The 21,629-nt window shown below is 39.2% G+C and overlaps 2 protein-coding genes across 2 annotated transcripts; both read right to left on the reverse strand.

Annotated features, from left to right (window-relative positions):
• Positions 1 to 12,493: 12,493 nt before the first annotated feature.
• Positions 12,494 to 15,327, reverse strand: LOC137713714 (AUGMIN subunit 1-like). The gene is made up of 6 exons (XM_068453056.1): positions 14,969 to 15,327; positions 14,731 to 14,863; positions 14,423 to 14,557; positions 14,194 to 14,317; positions 12,939 to 13,076; positions 12,494 to 12,854 (listed from the first exon to the last, which is right to left on the reverse strand). The coding sequence occupies exons 1-6, from the start codon at positions 15,231 to 15,233 to the stop codon at positions 12,747 to 12,749; spliced, it is 903 nt and encodes a 300-aa protein (XP_068309157.1). The 5' UTR covers positions 15,234 to 15,327; the 3' UTR covers positions 12,494 to 12,746.
• A 1,404-nt stretch (positions 15,328 to 16,731) lies between these two features.
• On the reverse strand, positions 16,732 to 21,322 carry LOC137712772 (DNA-directed RNA polymerase V subunit 5A-like). Its single transcript, XM_068451933.1, has 4 exons — positions 20,975 to 21,322; positions 19,378 to 19,554; positions 18,097 to 18,210; positions 16,732 to 17,066 (listed from the first exon to the last, which is right to left on the reverse strand). The coding sequence occupies exons 1-4, from the start codon at positions 21,245 to 21,247 to the stop codon at positions 16,941 to 16,943; spliced, it is 690 nt and encodes a 229-aa protein (XP_068308034.1). The 5' UTR covers positions 21,248 to 21,322; the 3' UTR covers positions 16,732 to 16,940.
• Positions 21,323 to 21,629: the final 307 nt, after the last annotated feature.

The following is a 21,629-nucleotide window of genomic DNA, read 5'->3' on the forward strand; positions in this document are numbered from 1 at the left end:
TCATTGTCAAGAGACGTACCTGAGGCACTTGGGCCGGATTGGGCTTGATTTTGGGGTGGGCCATAGGTTTTGGGAAAGAACCCCGGGGGTTGTTGTCTAAAGCCTCCTTGTTGTGGTGGTTGCTGGGGCTCCCTCCACTTGAAATTTGGGTGGTCTCGCCACCCCGGATTATACGTGTTGGAGTATGGATCATGTCTTGACTGATTTTGGCTCTGAAACCCAATGGCATTCGCACTCTCCCATCCGCCATTCTCGATGAGTTGAGGACACTTTTCGGAGACATGTCCTTGGATAGAACATACGCCACATACCACAGGTCCTTGCATCTTCATTCCCTCGGCCATCTGTGCCATAATGGAAGTAAGATTAGCTAACTGTGAATGAATATCAAGTGCGGAACTTACCTCATGAACCTGCTGCCGTGGGGGTCCTCTTTGGCCTACTCCTTCATACTGTTGAGCGTTCAATGCTCGGTTAGCGATCAAGACCTTGGCATCCCTGGGCGTCTTGTCCACCAATGCTCCACCCGCCGAAGCATCAAGCATTTGACGTTCTAGAGGTAGGAGACCCTCGTAGAAATATTGCAAGAGCAACTCCTCCTTCATCTGATGCTGTGGACAAGAAGCAACAAGTGATTTAAATCATTCATAATACGTAGGAAAAGACTCACCTTCTTCTTGCTGGATTCCGCTTATCTTTTTGCGTAGGAGGATGATGCGAGAAGTTGGAAAGAACTTCTCCAAGTACGCTCTCTTCATACTCTCCCAAGAAGTGACAGTGCCGGGAGCTAACTCATATAACCAATCTTTGGCTTTATCCATCAAAGAGAATGGAAAAGCCTTCATCTTCAAGATATTTCCGTCAACAGTGACGGGAGTCATACTAGAGCAAACTACTTCAAATTCTTTCAAATGTTTGTTAGGATCTTCCATGGACAAGCCATGGTATTTAGGAATATGATGAAGCAAACTCGACTTTAATTCAAACTCATCCGTCTTACCTTGGGCAGCCGTGGGGTATTGAATGCACAAGGGTGCGGCATTATCCAAACCTGAGGCGGAAAGCTCCTTGAGTGTCCGGGTATCCACCGCCATGCCTTGGACTTCTTCAAATATCCCTGCCGTGGGTTCCTCAAATACACCTGCCGTGGCCTCTTCTTCTTCAAGGTCAGATTCCAGACGTTGTGGACTTGGTTCGTGTGGCTTCCTCTTCCGTCTCAAAGTCCTCTCAAAATCGCTGTCAAAATCCGAGATATGCTCACGAATCGGTTGAGAACTCCGAGTCATGCACTAGTACCTAAAACAAGGAAAACAAAACAAGATCAGAATTCTTAAAAAAAAACTAAATTAAACAGAAAATAACAATCCAAGGGATTAGCAAAGTTGCTAATCCCCGGCAACGGCGCCAAAAATTTGATGCGAACTAATTAAGCACACAAATTAAAACCCTCTTTTGACAATTGTAGTAAAGATGCAAGTAGGGATCGTTCTAGACCGGGGATTAGGAGGGATTGCTAAACACTTGGAAACTGACTTAAAAACTCAAAAACAAATTTTAAAACACTAAACTCGACTCAAAGAATGCAAAACTAAAAGTTAAAACACTTAAACAAACCTAAAACACTTTCTAACTAAATTAGACACTAAGGTAAAGGGGGGATTGAGGTTTTGATGAAATGAAACTAAATACACAGATTGTAATTTAAAGGCAGAATGTAAATATGAATGTGATGAAAATAGGGATGAATGCTAGCTAGAAGGTTCTTCTCCACACATGTTACACTTGCATACAAGATGATTTTCGGTTGGTCTTTCGATAAATTATGAAACTCAACACCCCGGGTTAATTAGGTCCGCTTAAATTAACCGTCAAGTTTTCCTTAAGTTAATGAATTGGATGATTGCATGCGACAACCCAAAGCATTCCCCACAAGTTCCCTACATGAATTGCATAATAGAGATACAAGCAAGAATCATTAAGCATCATGAAAACTATAAGTGTTGACGAGGCATTCGTTACTATGATTGCATGAAACTTATGCCAAGAATTTATTTAACGCGATTGTTTATAAGCAACCTCCACTACTTGTGAATATAAGTTCATAACTATTAGGTGAAACTCACTTATATTCTAGCGTCATATTCATGCATGAAAATTAAGCGTTCACTCTCAATAAACATACACAAATAAGTTATCGATCAAGCAGTTAAACAAATTGAATTCACCATTCATGAAATTCCAACCAAATGTAATCAATTCATATTGCAAGCATAAACATGGTTTCGAATCACCCCCTAGCTAAATAGGGGTTTAGCCTCTCATGTTCACAACAAGAAAAATAAAATTGAATTTAAACATAAAAAACAAAGGATGGATTACACCTAGAACGCCCAACGAATCCACTTGAATTTCTGCGCGTCTAAGTCCTCTTTCCTCTTCTCCTTGCTGCGGCAGAGATGTTGTGTGGGTTTATTTGGGTGATTTTTCTGACTTTGGGATGGATTTAGGGTGTTAAAGTGGGCGGCAATGGTGGTGGAATGGTGTGGGAAAAGGCACGGCAGTTGCTGGAATGGCAGGGAGAAGTGCGGCTGGAATGGCAAAATTTTAGGGTGATGGGATGCTTGCGGCTTAGGGAGGAAATATGGCGGCTGTTAAGGGAAAAATAGGGTGGATGTGTGTGACGGCTTGGATGGGAAAAAGCTGGAATTATGGAATGGTGGGATGCGGCCGTGGTTTTTTGGTTTATTAGGGTAAAATAATATATATTGGAATGGTGGTGGCTGCCACAGTTTTTAGGTGTCTTAGGGTGAATAAATGGTTTTTTTTTATGGATGCTGCGGCTGTTTGGTGGATAATTAGGGTGCCAAAGTGTGGGGGGGCCACGGCTTAGAAGAATGGGATGGTGGCTTTTGGTAAATAGGGTTATTAGGCTTATGGTGGCTGCGGCACAAGGGAAAAGGTGGAGATAAATGGATTTGATCAATTAAATGGATGGGAATGTGACGGCTAGAGAAGGAATTAGGGTGGTGGCTGAAAATATGAATTAAAGTGAATCAATTAGGTCGGCTAGGGTGAAATAAAAGGGTGAAAATCTGAGATTGTTGTGGGGTGACGGCTAGGGTTAGGTTAGGGTGAAGGAAATAGGGTTTAAGTGAATGATTTTGGACACAAATGCCCCCCCCCTGCACGGCAAGGGAAGGGGAGAAAATAAAAGGGCACGGCAAAGGGTTACAAAGTGGCTAGGGCCTTCGTTTTGTGTCCTAAAGCGCCTACAAGGACTTCAAAGTGGCTAGAAAATACGGACGTTTAAGATTAGGAAAGGTTACCAAAACGGGAAACTTAGGATTAACTTTCCTAAAATAGGAAACCTTGTTTGAGTAGGAATCCTCGTTTTGGTAAGAATTCATCGTTGGAGTAGGAATTCGTCATTTCTTCAAGTCTTCAACTCATTCATTCCTCTTTCGCTCCAAAAGACTCCAATTTGCATCTTCTTGCACACTTTGGCCTTATAATCTGAAAATACACAAAAGTAGCCTTAAACACTAAAATAGCTAAGTAAACACAACATAAATGCACGAGAACAAGCTAATTAAGTCGCATGAATATGCTCCTATCACTAATCGGCTTAAAGAATAGTTCTCTCGCACTAGTATAAAGTGTGCTGACTTAGTAAGTCAATCCACTATCATCCAGATGCCATCGTAACCATTTTACGTACAAGGAAACTTGTACACGAAATCCATAGTAATATTTTCCCATTTCCACTAGGGAGCAGGAAGTGGCTGCATCAGTTCAAAAGGCTTTTTCCTCTCAGCTTAACTTGCTGACAAATTGCACACATACTCACGTATTTAGCAATCTTTCTTTTCATTCCAGGCCAATAGTAGAAAGGTCGAATAGTGTGATACATCTTGGTACTCGTAGGATGCATCGCATATGTCGATATATATGCTTTATCGAGAATATCTTTCTTTAGTTTTTCAATATTCGGCACGTACATTCGACTTCCCTGCATAAGCATGCCATTAAATTCCTGAATTCTAAGATCTTTCTTCTTTCCTCATGATACTGCCTCGGCTAATTCCTGAGATTCCTTATCTTCCGCTTGAGCTTCTAGCAACCAATCAATTAAAATCGATCTGATCTGGAAACTAGCAAGTAAAGCTTCTTCCCGATCTATCACTTCCAAGTCAACTCCAGTAGATCTCAATTATGTGAGAAGAGGGATATGGCAAGCATATAAAGCATTAATACAGCCCTGAGATTTCCTGTTAAGTGCATCTACCACCACATTTGTACAACCAGGATGATACTCAATTGTGCAATCATAATCACTGAGTAATTCTATCTATCTTCGTTGTTGAAGGTTAAGATTTTTCTGGGCGAATAGGTATTGGAGGCTTTTATGATTTGTGAAAATCTTGCACTTTTCTCCATATAAATAATGTCTCCAAGTCTTCAGGGCGAAAATGATGGATGCTAGCTCGAGATCATGGGTAGAGTAATTCATCTCGTGTGGCTTCAACTGTCGCAAGGCATATGCAATCACCCTACCATGCTGCATTAATATGCAACCTAAGCCATTTAAAGAAGCATCATTGTAAATCTCAAAATTACCACTGTCGTCTGGAAGCGCCAAAACAGGTGCGTAAGTGAGTTAATACTTTAGTTGCTGGAAACTCCGCTCACAATCATTGTCCCATTCAAATCTAACTTCTTTTCTAGTCAACCTCGTCAGTGGTAACGCTATGGTTGAAAAATCTTTAACAAACCATCGATAATAACCTGCTAAGCCCAAAAAACTTCGTACCTCAGTGACTGCTTGTGGATGCTCCCACTTTCAACTACAACTATTTTCTATGGGTCCACTTGAATACCCTAGGTTGATATTACATGCCCCAAGAATGCCACTTGATCTAACCAAAACTGACATTTGCTAAACTTAACATATAATTGGTGCTCCCTCAATTTCTTCAAAACCAAATTAAGATGTCAAGTATGCTCTGCCTTAGACTTAGAATACACCAAAATATCGTCAATAAAAACAATAACGAACCTATCGAGGTATGGCTTGAATACCCGATTCACCAGGTCCATAAAAGCTACGGGTGCATTCGTTAACCCAAATGGCATCACGAGGAATTCATAATGACCATATCAAGTCCTAAAAGCCATCTTAGGTACATCTTCACTTCTAATCTTTAACCAGATCCCAAATCAATCTTGGAGAACACGTAAGTACCTCGAAGCTGGTCAGATAGATCATTTATACGCAACATTGGATAACGGTTTTTAATCGTTACCCGATACAACTGTCAATAGTCTATACACAACCTCAAAGTCCTGTCTTTCTTTCGTACAAATAAAACTAGAGCCCCCCAAGGTGAAGTACTAGGCTGAATGAAACCTTTATCAACCAATTCCTGCAACTGGATTTTCAATTCCCTCAACTCCGCAGGAGCCATTCGATGCGGATTTAAGGAAATAGGATATGTACCTGGGAGTAAATCAATAGTGAATTCCATTTCTCTATGTGGTGGTAATCCAGTTAAATCATCCGGAAAAACATCAGGGAAGTGCCTAACTACCCGTACATCCTCCACAGGGTAGGCGTATCCTCATTCAATACCACGTGAGCCAAATATCCCTGACAACCTTTCCTTAATAACCTTTTAGCCCTCACGGCAGAGATAATGCCTTGCCTTAGTCCACTACATATACCCATAAATGTAACCATAGGCAAGCTCGGCCGATGAAAAGTGATTGTTTTCTCATAACAATCCATCTTGGCACGATTGTAATGTAATGATAGGAGCATATTTAGGCGACTTACTTAGCTTGTTTTCGTGCATCTATGTTGTTAATTCATAATTGTTTTAGTAGTTTAAGCCATTTTCGTGTGTTTTTAGGTTCATATGGCTAAGGAAGCAAAAAGATGCATTTTGGAGCATTTTGGAGCAAAATTGGGCTTGGAATGGATAGCATATGCTCGGAGCCAAAGTGTTGGACGAATTTGAAAGCCTTGTATGCACTTTGGACATAAAACAAAGGCCCTAGCCCAATCAAACAATCCTTTGAGCCATGCAAAACCTCTAGCCCAATCAACAACCCTTAGCCACATGCATTCACATGCATCACAACCCCAAAACCATCAAGAAACACCATTCACACACACATGCACTTACTCTTTCATCATTGCACCACCATTCACACACACATGCACTTACTCCTTCATCATTACACCACCTTCTCCATCTTTATTCCACATGCATTCATCATAATTCACCCTAGCTACCACCATTCACACACACATGCACTTATTCTTTCATCATTGCACCACCATTCACACACACATGCACTTACTCTTTCATCATTGCACCACCAATTCAACACATGCATTCACACACCAACAACCTAGCTCTTTTTCCATCATTATTTCATCCACATGCACTCTCAATCATAACAACCACATTCACTCTTAAACAATCACCCACATATTCTCCCATTCCCCCTATAAAAACCCATGCATTCATACACAAAAATCTCATATCTCATTTTCATACACAAGACACCACAAACACATCCAATCTTCCCCTTTGCCGCAAATCCCCTTCCATTTTTACACAATCTCTTCTTGGCTTCATTCCATTCCATACACTCTCCCATTCGCAGAAACCATTCAACCTTAGCCGCTCCACCTTCATTTACAACACACTTGGAGCACCCACACCGAAGGCAACTCTTAAGGGATTTCGACATCAGTTTTGCTTCAAGGGTTCTTTCTTCTTAATCCTATGTTCACTCATGTTATATATTTTTATGTCAAACCTTTTGTCAACATGAAGTGTAACTAATCTCTCTCTAGGGATTCGATGTAGCCTTGCAAGATTGCCATGTAGTTAATTCAGAATTCTCATTTAATCTATCTATTTCTTGTTTCATTCTCCGTTTTAATTGTGACTTAGTGTGTTGATTTTAATGCTTGATCATCATTTGAATTAACCACAAGTTGTTTAGCCAAGATTAAAGCACACATCATGCATAATCTTGGTGGATATGTGAATGAATGAAGGGAATGTTTTGCAAACATCCTGCCGAGTGTTCCCTTTGGTTTTGTAAAAGTTTCTTGTGCACTATATATTCTTGATTAGGAACCAAAGTTGCACATCACAATTAGGCTCATGATTAGAGACATTTGATCAAATCCACACATCATATGGTTGATCATATCTAAGTGAAACAAACTCAAGAAATAGGTAGATGGATGAGTATAATCTGATTCAACAAGCATGGCCTTGGGTTAGCAATGGTAAAATCGAATCCCTAGCTTCATCTCCATTGGTACTATCTCATTTTATTAGCTGTTGATTCATTCATTTTGTGTTTACTTCATTTCCTTATGCTTTCAAGTTACAACAACAAATCTGCCTACATTGATTAGTTTTATTTCTCTAGTAAAGAGTTCTTGCAAAACAAGTGATTATATAGGTCCAATTAGTCCCTGTGGATTCGACACCCTTACTTGTGCCATTATACTAAACATATTCTAGCATGAAGAAGGAAAACAACAATCATGTAACTAATCCATGCCCAGAATGACATCAAAATCAACGATATATAATGAAACAAGTTAGCTGACATGACGACGTCCTCCACTAGAACAGCTAACATAGCATGTCTCACCTCTAGGCATCGAAAACTCTAACTCATAACCGAGAGGTGTAGGGTCGGGTATGGTTGCATTGTTTGAACAAATGTATGAGAAATAACAATGTGTATGGCATCATAATCACTTAATACTCTAGACAAATGGCCAAGGATATTTAACGTACCCATAATCAAATCGGGGTTGTTCTGAGCATCCTGCAAGGTGATATGATGAACATGGCCCTGAGGCTGTTGTCGTCCTCCACGACCTCTGTTAGCTTGGTTCCCACGTCCTTGTGTACCTCGTCCCTGACTAGGCTGGTTAGGCTGCCTCGATGATCATGAACTGCTAGAAGCAACCTCTACGTTCTGGGATTGTCCTTTGGAATACCACTGTGATCCACCACCTGAATATGGCGTTTAACCTCTTGGATACTGAGCGTAACCGCTCTAATGATACGGATCGTGTGGGTACTGATACAGTCCTCCAGAATATGGAGCTATGTCCCCCTGATAATGATATGCTCCACCATAACTCGTCTGGGTATAAGTACTGGGCTCCGAGACTTGTGAAATAGGAGCTGGTGGTGGCAAGGTTGATGGCTGGGGCTTCTGTTGATTGGGCACTGAATAGCCTGATGTCCCATCTGGCCATACGTGAAATATCCACTGCTACCTCGCCTACATTCCCCAAAATGACGATTATTGCATCTGCGACACAGTGGGCCACCTGAACTACTAGAATCTCTCTGTCTCTGGAACCGAGAACCTCCTAAAAATCGGCCGCCTTTCCGCTACGCAGTGGAACTCAAACCCCCACTAGAAGAACTAGAACTAGTACCACTTCTCTTAAAACTCTGCGTTTTGCGAGGTCCTTGAAATGACTGGCCTTTATCTTTATTATTATTTTTCTTTTGACTATTATCTTTTTCTTCTTCTTTTTCACTGTCACTGGGCATATTTTCATAATCCTCAACCCGCAGTAGAATCTCATAAAACTCCTGATATGTAGAGCAAGGAGTCGTGGTCGCCATAGAACGCCACTTTTTTCGAGTACCCTATTTGAATCGTCAAAGCATCTCAGCAGGATTTTCAGCAATCTCCGAACAATACCGAGACAGATCAGTAAACTTTCTATAATACTCAATAGCTAACACTTTTCCTTGCTTTAATTGCGAGAATTCTTGCCTCCTACAATGCAAATACTCTGGGGGTACAAATCTCTTCTGGAATAATCGCTTAAAAACCTCCGAATATGTAGCTTCTTCCGGTGACAACTAAAAAGATTCTTGGCTCTACCAGGATGCAGCCTCCTTACCCAAAAACCAAGTGGTCGTCTCAACCCATCTACCCTCACGGAAATTCCCATGTCGCTGCATCACTCGATAGGTTTTCTCAACATGGTTAAGCCACTGCTCGGTTCCCTCGAGCCCCTCATTACCCACAAAATTATTCAACTTTAAGTTATATATAGTCTCCAAGGGAGTTCTCTGGGTGGACGAAGTGAGGACTGAATGGCATTAGCAATAGCCTCCCCAAGTCTCAGAAGAGGTACGTGGCTCTCTATAAGGTGGCATGAGGTGGCATGTAGGACTTTCTATGAGGTGGCAGAAGAGGTATGGTTCTGACATAAGACATCAAAATGATTAGAATACTCACAAAATATGTAGGACTGTCAAACCTAGGCTTTGATGCCAAACTAACACACCCCGACCTAAATCGAGGCATGCTGGCCGTCACGTGATGGTGACGTAGCCATGTGCGCAGTCCGGAAGTGACAGTGATATGAAGATGTGAGAAATCAAAAAACCAATTAACTAATGCACACAAGACAAGTAAATAAGTGCGGGAAGAAGTGTTAGAGTGTAGATACACATAGTTAGAGCGTAGGTGCCAAGGTGCAGTCTAGCAAGCTAAATACTAATTATACAGGGTATGAAAGGAAACCCTACATTGATGGATGTCTATCAGAACCGCAGTAGAGTCCTCGTAAGCCACTAACACACACTTCTATCTAAAACTTGGAGGGGTGTAAAACAGAAAACGTGGGTGAGCAAAAACAAAGCTTTTCAAAACCATTTCTCTTTCCAAAAGTAATAACCCATCACCGTAAAACCCGTATAGTTTCCCAAAAAATAAAAATACATACTATATAAAAATCACGCTCGAGAGTAGTGAAACTTAAATATATGCCATATCAAGTATCCCAGTATGGACATAAATAGCCAGGTGAATAAATCAATGTAAAATGATATGTCAGCCGAAGTCACCTAACGTGACCTGTACGGTTGAACCTATAGCTCATCAAATATGCATGCACACGAGTCGGAACCACCTATTGTGGTCTGTACGACAGGGCTAGGTGCAAATAAGTATGCTCAAGTGCTACAATCACGTGAAGGCTGTGCGAATAATCGCGAGTCACCTACGAGTCGGAACCACCTAATGTGGTCTATATGACAGGGTTGTGCATCAAACTTGGATCCAAGGTGAGCGTGTGGTGCGGGAGGTGAACATCACGTGAAGGACTGTGCCCTAGCCACGGGCAGGAGCACTAGCACCGGGGTGCAGGATAATGAGCTCTAAATGCATCTACATATAACCACAAACAATGCATCCACTATCATCAATATATACTCACCTGAAGCTTACCTGAGCGTCCACAGCATCTAGCATCAATATGCATATCTATACTAATGCATACTTTAAAGCATAATGTAATTGACATGGCATTTAAAACGTAATTTCATTTAAAACAAATTTATGGGAAAGTGAAAAGCATATATACGTATATATAGAAAACCAAAAGCCCACTCACTAGTATGTAGCTGGATCATGACCCCCGAGTCTCGCCTGACTGCACTCGTCCTCCGGAAACGTCTCACCTATATGTGAAATCACTATTTTAACATTAATTTTAAGTACATAACCAAAACTGTGTAACAACTTATCATACGTTGCTCAATTGGGGTGTTTGATATACCATTGTGGCCTACTCAACACCACGAGCATTCTCATATTTTTAGAATAATTTCCGACGTCCCACGTGCCTAGCACACGGACGAAATTTTAAACGCCGTTAGGGAATATTCCGCTAAATAATAGAATATTCTGTTAACTTTACCTAACGCCGTTAGTATATTCCATCAAAGTTGATGGAATATTCTCCTTCCTTCTTCGGTGGTTCGCCAAATTCTGGCGCCGATCGCCGTTGCTTCGTCGGAAACTGGAAAAAATTTCAAATTTAAATATCTCACTCAAATCTCAACCAAACTTCACAAACCTTACATGGATTTAAAGCCTTGAACGAGTAGAACATGTTCTTACTACTTTGAAGTCCTAAAACTGACGGGAACTAGTCGGAAAATCCTTCGATATTCTGGTCAAAACTGCAACCGAGGAACTGACCTATCCCGACATCCAAAACCTTCCAAAACTTCTCTATGGTCTATTTGAAGTTGTTTTAAGACTCCATTTAGCCCTGAAGCTCCATGAAACGTCCACGATCACAATGGAGTAGCAGAGCACCTCGCCGGAGCTCGCGAGTTCCAAGGTTTCCGAGGTTCTTTCACAAAACTAAGGGTATGATTAGGTTCCTGACCTTGCAAGGAACTCGAAAGTGACCTCCATTAGTTCGATCTATGCAAGATGAAGATGGTTGGGTGTGTGTGTATGCGGACTGTACGGACGAATGAAAGATCGAGAGAAAGGATAAGGGTATGTGTGTGTGTGTGTGTGTGTGCGTGTGCGCGCGTGTGGTCCAGATTGGGCATAGATAAAAGGGATCTTAAGCCCTAATTGGGCTACATGTTTAGGGCTAACAATTGACCCCAAAACAAACCTAAAATTCTAATTGGACCCAAGAAAGTAGGAGGTGTGGTGATTGGTCCATTTCCTTAGCCCAATTACACAATCGTTTATTCATAATATTTTCGTTACGAACCCAACTCGGCCCTAAATCACGTCAACACTGTCGTGACATCGAGTATGATTTAATTATGTCAACGGAAAAAATAATTTAAAACCATATACGTACATTCACGTCACTACGACTCAAGGGTATAATCGTCATTTTCACACAATCGAGGATAAAATATATATTAATTCGGGACGGGTCGTCACAGAAAATCAACAATCAAGATTAATCTAAAAGTAACAAACCCAAAAAATTACCAAAAATTTTCAAAAAAAAAAAACAATTTTATTTCTTCAACACGCTAAAAACTAAACACGCTTAAATTAAACACACTTAAACAAATTAATTAAATATTTTTAATTAATTATGTTTGTTTGTAATGCTACGTTTGCTTTGTATTTAAAATTAAATTATCGGAGTTAAACATAATGTTTTATTTTCAAAAAACAAACTTATTAAGTGGACACTTACAAGGCATACAAAATAATAAAAAAATTATATTTATGAATAGTAATCACTCTTGCCTTTACCCTTCATCTTCTCAAATTGATAGACTTGCACAAAAACAATTATTGTTTATAGTGAATGGGAAGGGCAATTTCACTGCCCTTGCCCTTGCCCTTGCAGGCTTGCCCTCCTAAAACGGATGGATGCTCTAAGCCAACTGTTTACAAGGTTGTATAAAACATAACAATGATTACAACGTATTTTTAGGTTTGTTGGTTAAGAGGGTCAACATTTGCACCCGAGGTCCCGCCTTCAATACCCCCTCTTCTATTATCGCTTGTATTGAAAATAATCTGAGTCATTGTGAAGTAAAAATCAAAAGAATAACATGTTTTCATTGTAATCAACTTAAGGTTAGATATAATACAATCGCAATCTAACGGTTAGATATACTCATGTGAATATAATACAATCACCATCTAATCGTCAAGATCGTGAATCCATTTAGTACATGTAAGTATGTTGTAGCCAAATCCCCAAATTTAACTCTATCTTGATAAAAATTTGGGTGTTAAACAGCTCAAAAATAAAAGAAGCAAAAATAATGAGACCACACTTGTGCAACAATCATCGGATCAACAGAAACACTGACCCGTTTACCAGTTCTCCAATAATGCAAACAAAACTATATATAATTTTACAGACGCAATCATACAACAATAAGTCTAGTGGTGCATTACTCTGAAGTGGCTAGAGCTGAATGCAATACATCTTCGAGATACTTCTCCGCAGCAGCATATTGTCTTTTCTTGTCCTCGATTGCTAAAGCAGCCAAAGCTTTATCCTGCACACATACATATCTCATCAACCTCCCGATCTTTCTAGGACCTAAATAAACTGTGATCAATTAACCTAAGTAGAAAACTACCGGAGGCAAGTCTTGGTAGCTTCTCAAAGTATCAAGGACGGGCTTTGTCTTCTTCTCTAATTCCTTTCTGTGCTCGGCCAATTCAACCAGCATCCCATGGCTAATCTCTGGGGTGTAGCCCACGCGATTAAGAGTTTCCTGTCCAATAAGTTTACAGCACAACTCTTTTTAGGAATAAATAAAGAAAATTGGGTTTTTGAAAGCCCCATATTTTACAAAATAACAAAAAATTTGGATGAGAAAATGCGTTCTTCTTGTGACTTAAATATGAAATTTCAATATACTAGCCAATAGAGACCGATGAACAATTATTGCTAATTTTATATCATCTACCAAGCAGAAATTTACTGGCTACATTCTACCTATAGCATGATTGCTCCCAAACTAAGCTACTCTTAGGCAATCACCAAAAGTAAGAATTGACAAGCTGCGACAGGTTGAACTCCCAAATTTTCTATCAATCGTCACCATTCATAGAAAGCCCACTTTCTTTATGATGAAGGCTATGCAGATGCTTTATGAAATGCACATTTTGTCATAATCCTGATTGGTTCTGTGTTCCAGCATTCTGGAAACATAGGCATGCATTCAAAAACCAACAATATAATTTGTTATCAACTTCATGCAACTGGACCTGAATTATTTTCACAGTTATAGAATTGTAAATTTATAAGATCCTGGAATACGTATCAAAGTTCTATGCGCCATTAACTATATATTTTCTTTTTCCAATTCCAAATTTTCTTTTCACCTCATAGGAGGTATATCTTTATATGTATAGCACATCTTCTCCACTAGCACCACCCAAAAACTCATGCATGCATGAATATTATATATATTGGCACCACTCCACTAAAACGGTGCCAAAGTTATTGCTTCAGTTTGGATGTATAACAAGATAACTCTTCAGATAATGCAATTTGTTCTATACTCTTAGATACTGATGCTCAAGAAATATCCACCCAAACAAACTGGAACATGCAGATGATGCAGTTTGTCATATGAGCCTCTTACCCAGAGAATCCTTATAATCACCTTCTACAACCACCTCCTACTATTTACACACCTAAAAACAAATGGTAACAGTACCATCTACGTAGTCTGTTCCATAGACTTACCCATTTCATGTTATCTCACTATAAATGAATTTGATTTGAGTGCATGACAATCTTATACTCTCTGAATTCATTCTCTACAAGTCATCGACCAAACTTTGACACCAACAAAACAAAGTGCGGGAGCCGAAAATAAATACCTTGAAACGGACAGTCTCTTGATTGTACTGTTTCTCCTTACCAAGCATGAGCACCAAGTTGTTCTTCCAATGCTCAACATGCGCCTCACATTGGCCTGCATCATCTTCTAGTTGAGCAAGTGTTCTACCAAAGTTTGAAAACTCAGCACATTCAGAAAAACCAAAATCCTACATTAAAATCCATACTCTTAACTTTACAGTTCTTGGAATATATCCAACAAGATCATACCTTTTCAAATAAGTTAACCTGGAAATCGCCTTTCGAGTGTAATCAAGAAGAACATTAGACTCTTTTTGCGCTTTAGCCCTCTTCTCCTCCACACCCGTCTTCCTCAACGATATATCCCCCATCGCCACAAGAAAACTAAAAAGCAAATCTCCGATGTCAGTCCAGCATTCAAACAATGTACAACCCACCCTTCATATGTCATCTCAGAAATCAAACAACAATGTAATACCCACATTTATTATCATTATTTCAGGTGAACGAGTCAGTATTCAAAGCAAAATGTAAATCCGGAATTCAAAAATACACACCTGCTGAGCTCAGTGTCTCTTATATTCAACAAATTGGCTACATTGGCTAAAACCTGAGCTGATGACACCACATTCGAAGGCAAACCCTCCTGTGCCAAACCCACACTCTCCAATATCTCTCTGATCCTCGCAGCTAACGCCCACAAACACAAAATTTCAAATTTTGAAAAGAAAAACACGTACAAAATATACAAATTAAACAATATATATATAGGAAGAAAATTGGAGTAGCAGATACCTTGGGCTCGGTATTCGGAGGCTTTGAGGCGGAAATCGGAAGCGAGGATCTTGGAAGCTTGAGTTTGGGCCTGGGAGAGAGTGGCAAGGTTGTGTAAATACGCCACCGAACGAGGGGTATATTCGAAATCGGGCACTTTTTTTCCGGCTTGGGAGAACTCTTGAGTGAGCCATTGCTTTACGTCGCCGATTCGAGATGCGTCCGAACCGCCACCGCTGGCGCTGCTGCTCTTCGACGTCGTATCGCTTACAGAGGAGTCGGTCATTGCGGAGGGATAGCTGAGCCGATTCAGTGCACCGTTGGCTCGTTCGTTGTTTTTTTAGATTTGGAGAATTATTTGATTTGAATTAAATTGAAACTTTGGTATGTTTGCATTTTAATTTTTACAAGAGTATTTCACACCACTCGACTCTATTTCAAAGGTTTAAAATATTAGTATCCAGAAATAATGATATGTGAATTTGTAGAATTATTTATGGATATATTGATATTGGTTGATTTGTTAAAAAAGAAAATTTAAAAGTTGAATGCCAAACATTGATTTAGATGAAATAGAAAAGCATTTTTTAAATTTAATCGATGTTATCGAAATTTAAAATGAAATTTTAGGTAATATCAAACATTTGTTTAGACAAAATGTAAGAATTTATCCTATATTTAACCAATATGAAAAAAAATATTAACAAAATCTATGGTTTTTAGGGTGAAGAAATATTGACATTATCGAAAAAAATTGAAAACATTGGGAGGAGTTCAATTTTGTAATTAAAAGTTTGTTTTCTAAAACATGGGTGATGTTATTTTAATTAATACATACATAAAAGTATGACAATGAATCTGTAACTTCAAAAGATTGAGGTTAATTGTATGGCCGGCACTGCAGGCGGCCGCAGCCGAAATAACCGGTTACCGGGCACCCGGGTGCACTGGCAGAGTCATTTGTTGCAAAATTATAGGTAGGACTTCAGTTATAATCCAGCACTCACGCCACTGGCTTTTCAACCACACGCAATGACCAATTGTGCAAATCAACTACGTGTAACTCAATTTAATCTCACTTTGTTCCTGTAACTCAAAAACCGACGCTCTCAAAATTCGCTTCACTTTGCCCTCTAGAACTCTATTTCAAATTTTTTATCCCAACTTGCCGCCTAAAACATGAGTCATCTCTATAAAACTCAAATTTTGCTCAATATTGACTTAGTCTGCTAGTTTCTAGTGTAGATTTAATTCGGATGAGATAGACTAATCAATTTCTTTTTTATTTTTTTTTATCTCTTCAATTTCTTTTAAACCTAATATTTTCTGATTGTTAAATGTTGAAGCATAAGAGAGATTTATAATCAAATTTATTGCATATATGGCATAATCGTATTGGGTGGTGAGTCACATATATGCTTAGGAGACGGCTTATAAATTTCAGGAATAAGAGAGAATACACAAGTTAAAGTGGAACGAATTTTGAGTTCCTCGAAGTAAAGTGATGACTTTCAAGATACAGAAGACAAAGCGAGATTAAAATGGAATTCCAAGAACATAGCCAAAAATAAGCCAAAATGTTAAACTAAAGCTATCCGACTGCCAATAAATTTGTAAACTATATAACATCCTGTTGATCATGATAAGTCCCAACTTTGGAGCAATTCATAAATCGCTTAGTTCAGTGACCGATGTTTGAGCGTGTAACGCTCGAACAAGCCGTCACGGAACAACACTCTCCAGAGAAAGGTGAATTTGACCAGTGAAAGGCTAAAAGCTTACCAGAACCAGGAATCAACCATTCATTAGCTACGGCCGGACCGAGAAATGAAATTCTTTATCCATATGACAGACATGATATGAAATGAAAAGGTTTCTAATCGTCAAGGTTGAAAATACATGACATCACATAAACTAGACACTAGAAACTAGAAACTAGAAAGGCCACATTCCTCAAAAGGATATGATACAAAAGTGCACCCAGAAGAAGGCATCACCAGATGCAACGGTATGTAACATGAGACTCGGTAATATCACCACTGTAAGTAACTTTCACTACCTGCCCCTTCTCAAGTCCGTAGTACCTTGAAATTGCGTCTTTTCGTGACAGTCGGGGAAGCTGCAGGAGAACAGTTGATGAAATTAAAACAGCGCAAACATTACAGTTTAGCTACCAGTCAGAAGCCAACCAACCATCTACGTGAAATGTAATAGTAATGCACAGTTTTTTAAAACTAGAATGCAACATTTGATGTACGATTATACCAAAGCACTTCCAATACAAATGTAGGTGATTCTTCGTACTGGGACAGTCCAATAGTAAAATTGACCGTTTCAAGGAATCACTGTGGGTGCAAAGAGAGAGAAACAAGACTGCTAGATGACTACCATAAGTTAACCAAAGACAAGAAAGCTTCCAAAGCTCAAAGGTTTATAGGACCAAAAGAAGGGAGATCCATGAATCGTGAGGTAGGGACAGTCAGAGTTTCCTCAAATTGGGGTCAAGGAAACCAGTTCACCATAGTTTGCTCTGCATAATATACGTCTATAGGCACAAAGTAGTATCAGTTGCCATTTCGATATGCAATCTCAGCTGAAGTTCCCAATAGAGCAATATAATGAGATAATCACATATTGATCAACAATAACATTAGAGAATTCCTTCAATATGTGGCCACTTCAAATATGTGCACTTGAACCTTTATGTATCAAGTTTTGGTCTGTACTTATATTAAAGTTTCAATTTAGTCAATGCAATTTCAATTGTTTTAATCAAGTGTTCCCCCTATCATAGTATCCTGGATGCATCAAAGATGTTAAACAAATTTATGTGGTGATTCGATCATTGTCGCCATTTGTATTTCCTTTATCTAAATATGGAGTTAATACGAATGACATAACATATAAATGGGTCCAACCCAATTCACTCACCAAACCATCCCTACCAACCACTCACACATAAAGTCGTAACACTCTCTTCCAGCAACATATCAGAAGAAATTTCAAACAACAGCGGGCAACCACAGCGAAGGTCAGATAAGCAAATTCAAATCTATTCAAGACTATTCAGAAATTATGAACAATATGAAGGATCTCCAGAGAAAGAAAATCAGAGTCTGGTTTTTCTTTACTTGAGTTAATAAAATAACCTGCTTTTCTTCTATGTTGTACTTCTTTAGGAGTTTTTGTTTCTCTTTGTCCGTCAGCACCCTATGCTTTGGCTTCAAGACATGCTTCGTGATATTAACAAGCAAGTCGGTAATCTGCCAAACAAAAAAAATATATTATGACAGGAGTGAGAAGGAGAACTTCTAAGTGAACGAACCATTAAAAGTAAAAGGCAGAAACACTTTTACAGTTATCAGTAAGTGTTTTAGTATAAATGCTGTAAAAATGCAATTAAACAACCAACTAAGGTGGGTTAACAAGGAAACAATAATAATTTAATATGCTATGAGAAAGTGAGAACAAATGTCAAGGGAAAAACAAAAGGCTAAAGAAACTGTTAAAAATCATATTGTGAAATGCTTTCCGTGAAAACCTAAAGATATAACAAAAACACAACCGTACGTACGTACCTTGGTAAAAAAATTAACCAAGCAAATAATTGAGGAATTTTCAGATACCAAAAAAGGGCTTATTTTTAGCTATGACACTTGTACTCTTCACCAAATCTCAATAGCCCCTACACTCTATATTGGCTCACTTAAACACCTGCACTCTTCCTCAATGTCCCACTTTACCCTATTTCATCAAATAAGTTAAAAGGAGCCATTGATTGTGCTAGTGTGGCATGGACAATTTAGTCTTTTCAACTATGTTAGTAAGACCCGTGAATGCAAGGATGTGGGTTAAACTAAAACCAGGGTTTGATTTCTTCATATTAAGGAAAATAAAGAATAGGAGAGCAATGAGGTAGAGAGTCTCCCTAAGAATCTTTGCAAAAGGATCCGAAAACATTGAAATTGATTTGCGAATCTTGAAATTCAACCCTCTCGTTTTATATTTTTTCTCTTAGCCTGGAGAAATCAAACCCTCATGTGAGTTTAACCCACCTCCCATTACCCCTGGGTTCCACTAACATGCCACGTCACATGCCGCATAACCAATGTAGTTGAAAAGACTAAATTGTCCATGCCACGTCAACACAATTAACGGCAGTTGACCACCCTAAATCACCTTCCCCAATATTCTTTATGCCTAGATATAAAGAAGCCAACTTTATCGCTGCATTTTGATCCTTAAAGGCTTAAACAGCACTTAGTTCATCAATTGTATCTTCTAAGAGAATGCTTATAACGCCTCTCCAGTCATAAGCCATCCATAAAGCTAATCCAGAGAATCAGAAACGTAGTCAAATGTAATCACCTTGCAGGACTTGTTATGTAAAAGAATGAAATGCAAAACATAATTGACATTCGGAAACAAACCTGGAATATTTCAGTTTTGAACGGATAAAGCTCCAGAGTTTTTAGAGCTTGGTTTGTTACTTGGTTTTGGGTAATTAATATGAGCCCCGTTAAAGTGTCCTTATTAGCAATCTGAGAATGTAGCCCACGAATCACATTAACCTTCACGATACCAGGGCCACAGTAAATGACCAGCATCTGCAATCCAAACATTAATCATAAATACCAATTGCGCATAAGTTATTACTAGGATCACTCACACTAATTTCAACTGAAGAGCATAGCATATACATCAGTGCTACGGTTTATGCCTTTGTCTAGTATCCATGCACAGTACTTTAACATTTCAATTCGATGGTAGGTAGGAGAAATCACATTGACTAAAGTGTAAGGGAAGTGTGGAAGCAACCGAGGTTAAGTAATCATATCTGGTCTGGATAAAGTCTGCATGCATATCACTAACAAGTAACAACATATCTAACATCCCCTTTAAGCTGTAAGCCTGTAAGGAGGACCTTCCAGCAGTTCAGTTTGTACTTGGCAGCTTGGCCACATCATTTACTTTATATGAGAATATGACACTAGAGATGATACCAAAGCATGACAGCATACTAATACAACAACATGAAGTATTACAGAATAAAAAAATTGTTAACTCGTCGTGACTTTGTTCATATGAAAGTCAATCAGGGAGTTATAACTTGTAACTATTACTTAAGATGCAATTTTAAGGACAAATCAGAAATTTATTATGAACTATAACATAGATCTGTCCAAATGAACAAAGGGTTTAGGGATGGAGTATAAATAGGGAAAGAAGATCAAGAAGTACACTGAAAAATAGATTCTGAAGTTTATAGGGACAGACATCCAAAAGAATAAATAATCACTTTGCAATATGATCCAGACATCGAACTCAAACAAGCTTCTAAAATATGAAACACACACTCCACATTAAGCACATGAACTGCTGGCCAAACAACAAACGGATGCTAAAAAACAGTATACAGATCTAATCGCAAAGCTCTTGACTAATGGTAAAACCTCAGTTAGCAGATTAGCTAAAGCCTGGATTTTGATCAAGTAATTTCATATCCTCCACAGGAAAATCCGGCATCTTTTCTTTTCAAATAACTTTTGTAAATTCCTAAATCTTATATCATTTATTGCAACCTTCAAATGAAATTACGCCATCGGTGGCCTGGTAAACATCTAATTACAACGGCGCATGCATGCCTAGGTTGTATTGAGATTTATCAAAAACAGAAAAGACCCACAGCACCAACGAAGTCACAAGCACTGAATCAGCTTTGCTTCTTCTTTTAGAACCATAAACACAAAAACCGCAAGGAAGCAAACGAACAGAGCGTACTCATTGGTAGTGCAATCCTACACATATTGCTATAACCCTAAACCCTAATTGTTTGCTAAGCCTCAAAATTTCCAGAAGTTGTAAGCACGTCGATCATGAAATCCGACACAATACAAGTACAACAATAGACAAAAACGACCCAGAACCAGAAATTCTTCTTTCTATTCTCTTCCATTTTCAAGTAAATAAAAATACATAAAATAAAATAAAATAAATTCAAGAAAAAGAAAGTCATGAATTACTTACCCTGTCGGAAGGGTCGGCGCAATGAGTGGCGGAGAAGCGGAGGCGCTCGATATCGGGAGTTGGGCCGTGGAGGAAACGGAAGTCTTGGAGAGAGAGGTCGATTTCGGAGGCGGGAACAGAATAGCCTCTGTCCCTCAGCATCTCCAGCACCGTTCTCCGTGACAGGTAGTATCGGTGGCTCTCCGCGCTGCCGTCGTCCACGTGGCTGGTCAAGCAAGGCCCCAGAATCTCCCCGTTGGTTTCCCCATTCGCCGGCTCTCCCTCCACTTCCATCTCTCTCTCTCTCTCTCTCTCTCTCCTGAGACCGGTCTTAAAGACTTGAACTCAACTGAGAAAGTACACTGTCGCTTTTGGGGTTCTGGGAAGTAGTATCATGTGTATGTGTTTCTTTTTGTTCCGGGTCAAAACAATCCCAACCGTTGCTGAGTTATTACAATAAATCAACCGTTCAGATTTAATACTAAGTCTGCTAACCAAGAAACTTCTTGACATGCGCAGGAGAGCCATGGGCGGATGCGATCGGTACTCTTGATATTCTGATCCTTTATAATTATTTACTCAAATTATGTATTTTGTAGTCATCTTTTGTATTTTACTGTTAATTGTGGGTACCTATTATTCATTGTTTTTCGCATTAAAATACACTTATATATTA

The sequence above is a fragment of the Pyrus communis genome, chromosome 13 (assembly GCF_963583255.1).
Source record: "Pyrus communis chromosome 13, drPyrComm1.1, whole genome shotgun sequence".
NCBI lineage: Eukaryota > Viridiplantae > Streptophyta > Magnoliopsida > Rosales > Rosaceae > Pyrus > Pyrus communis.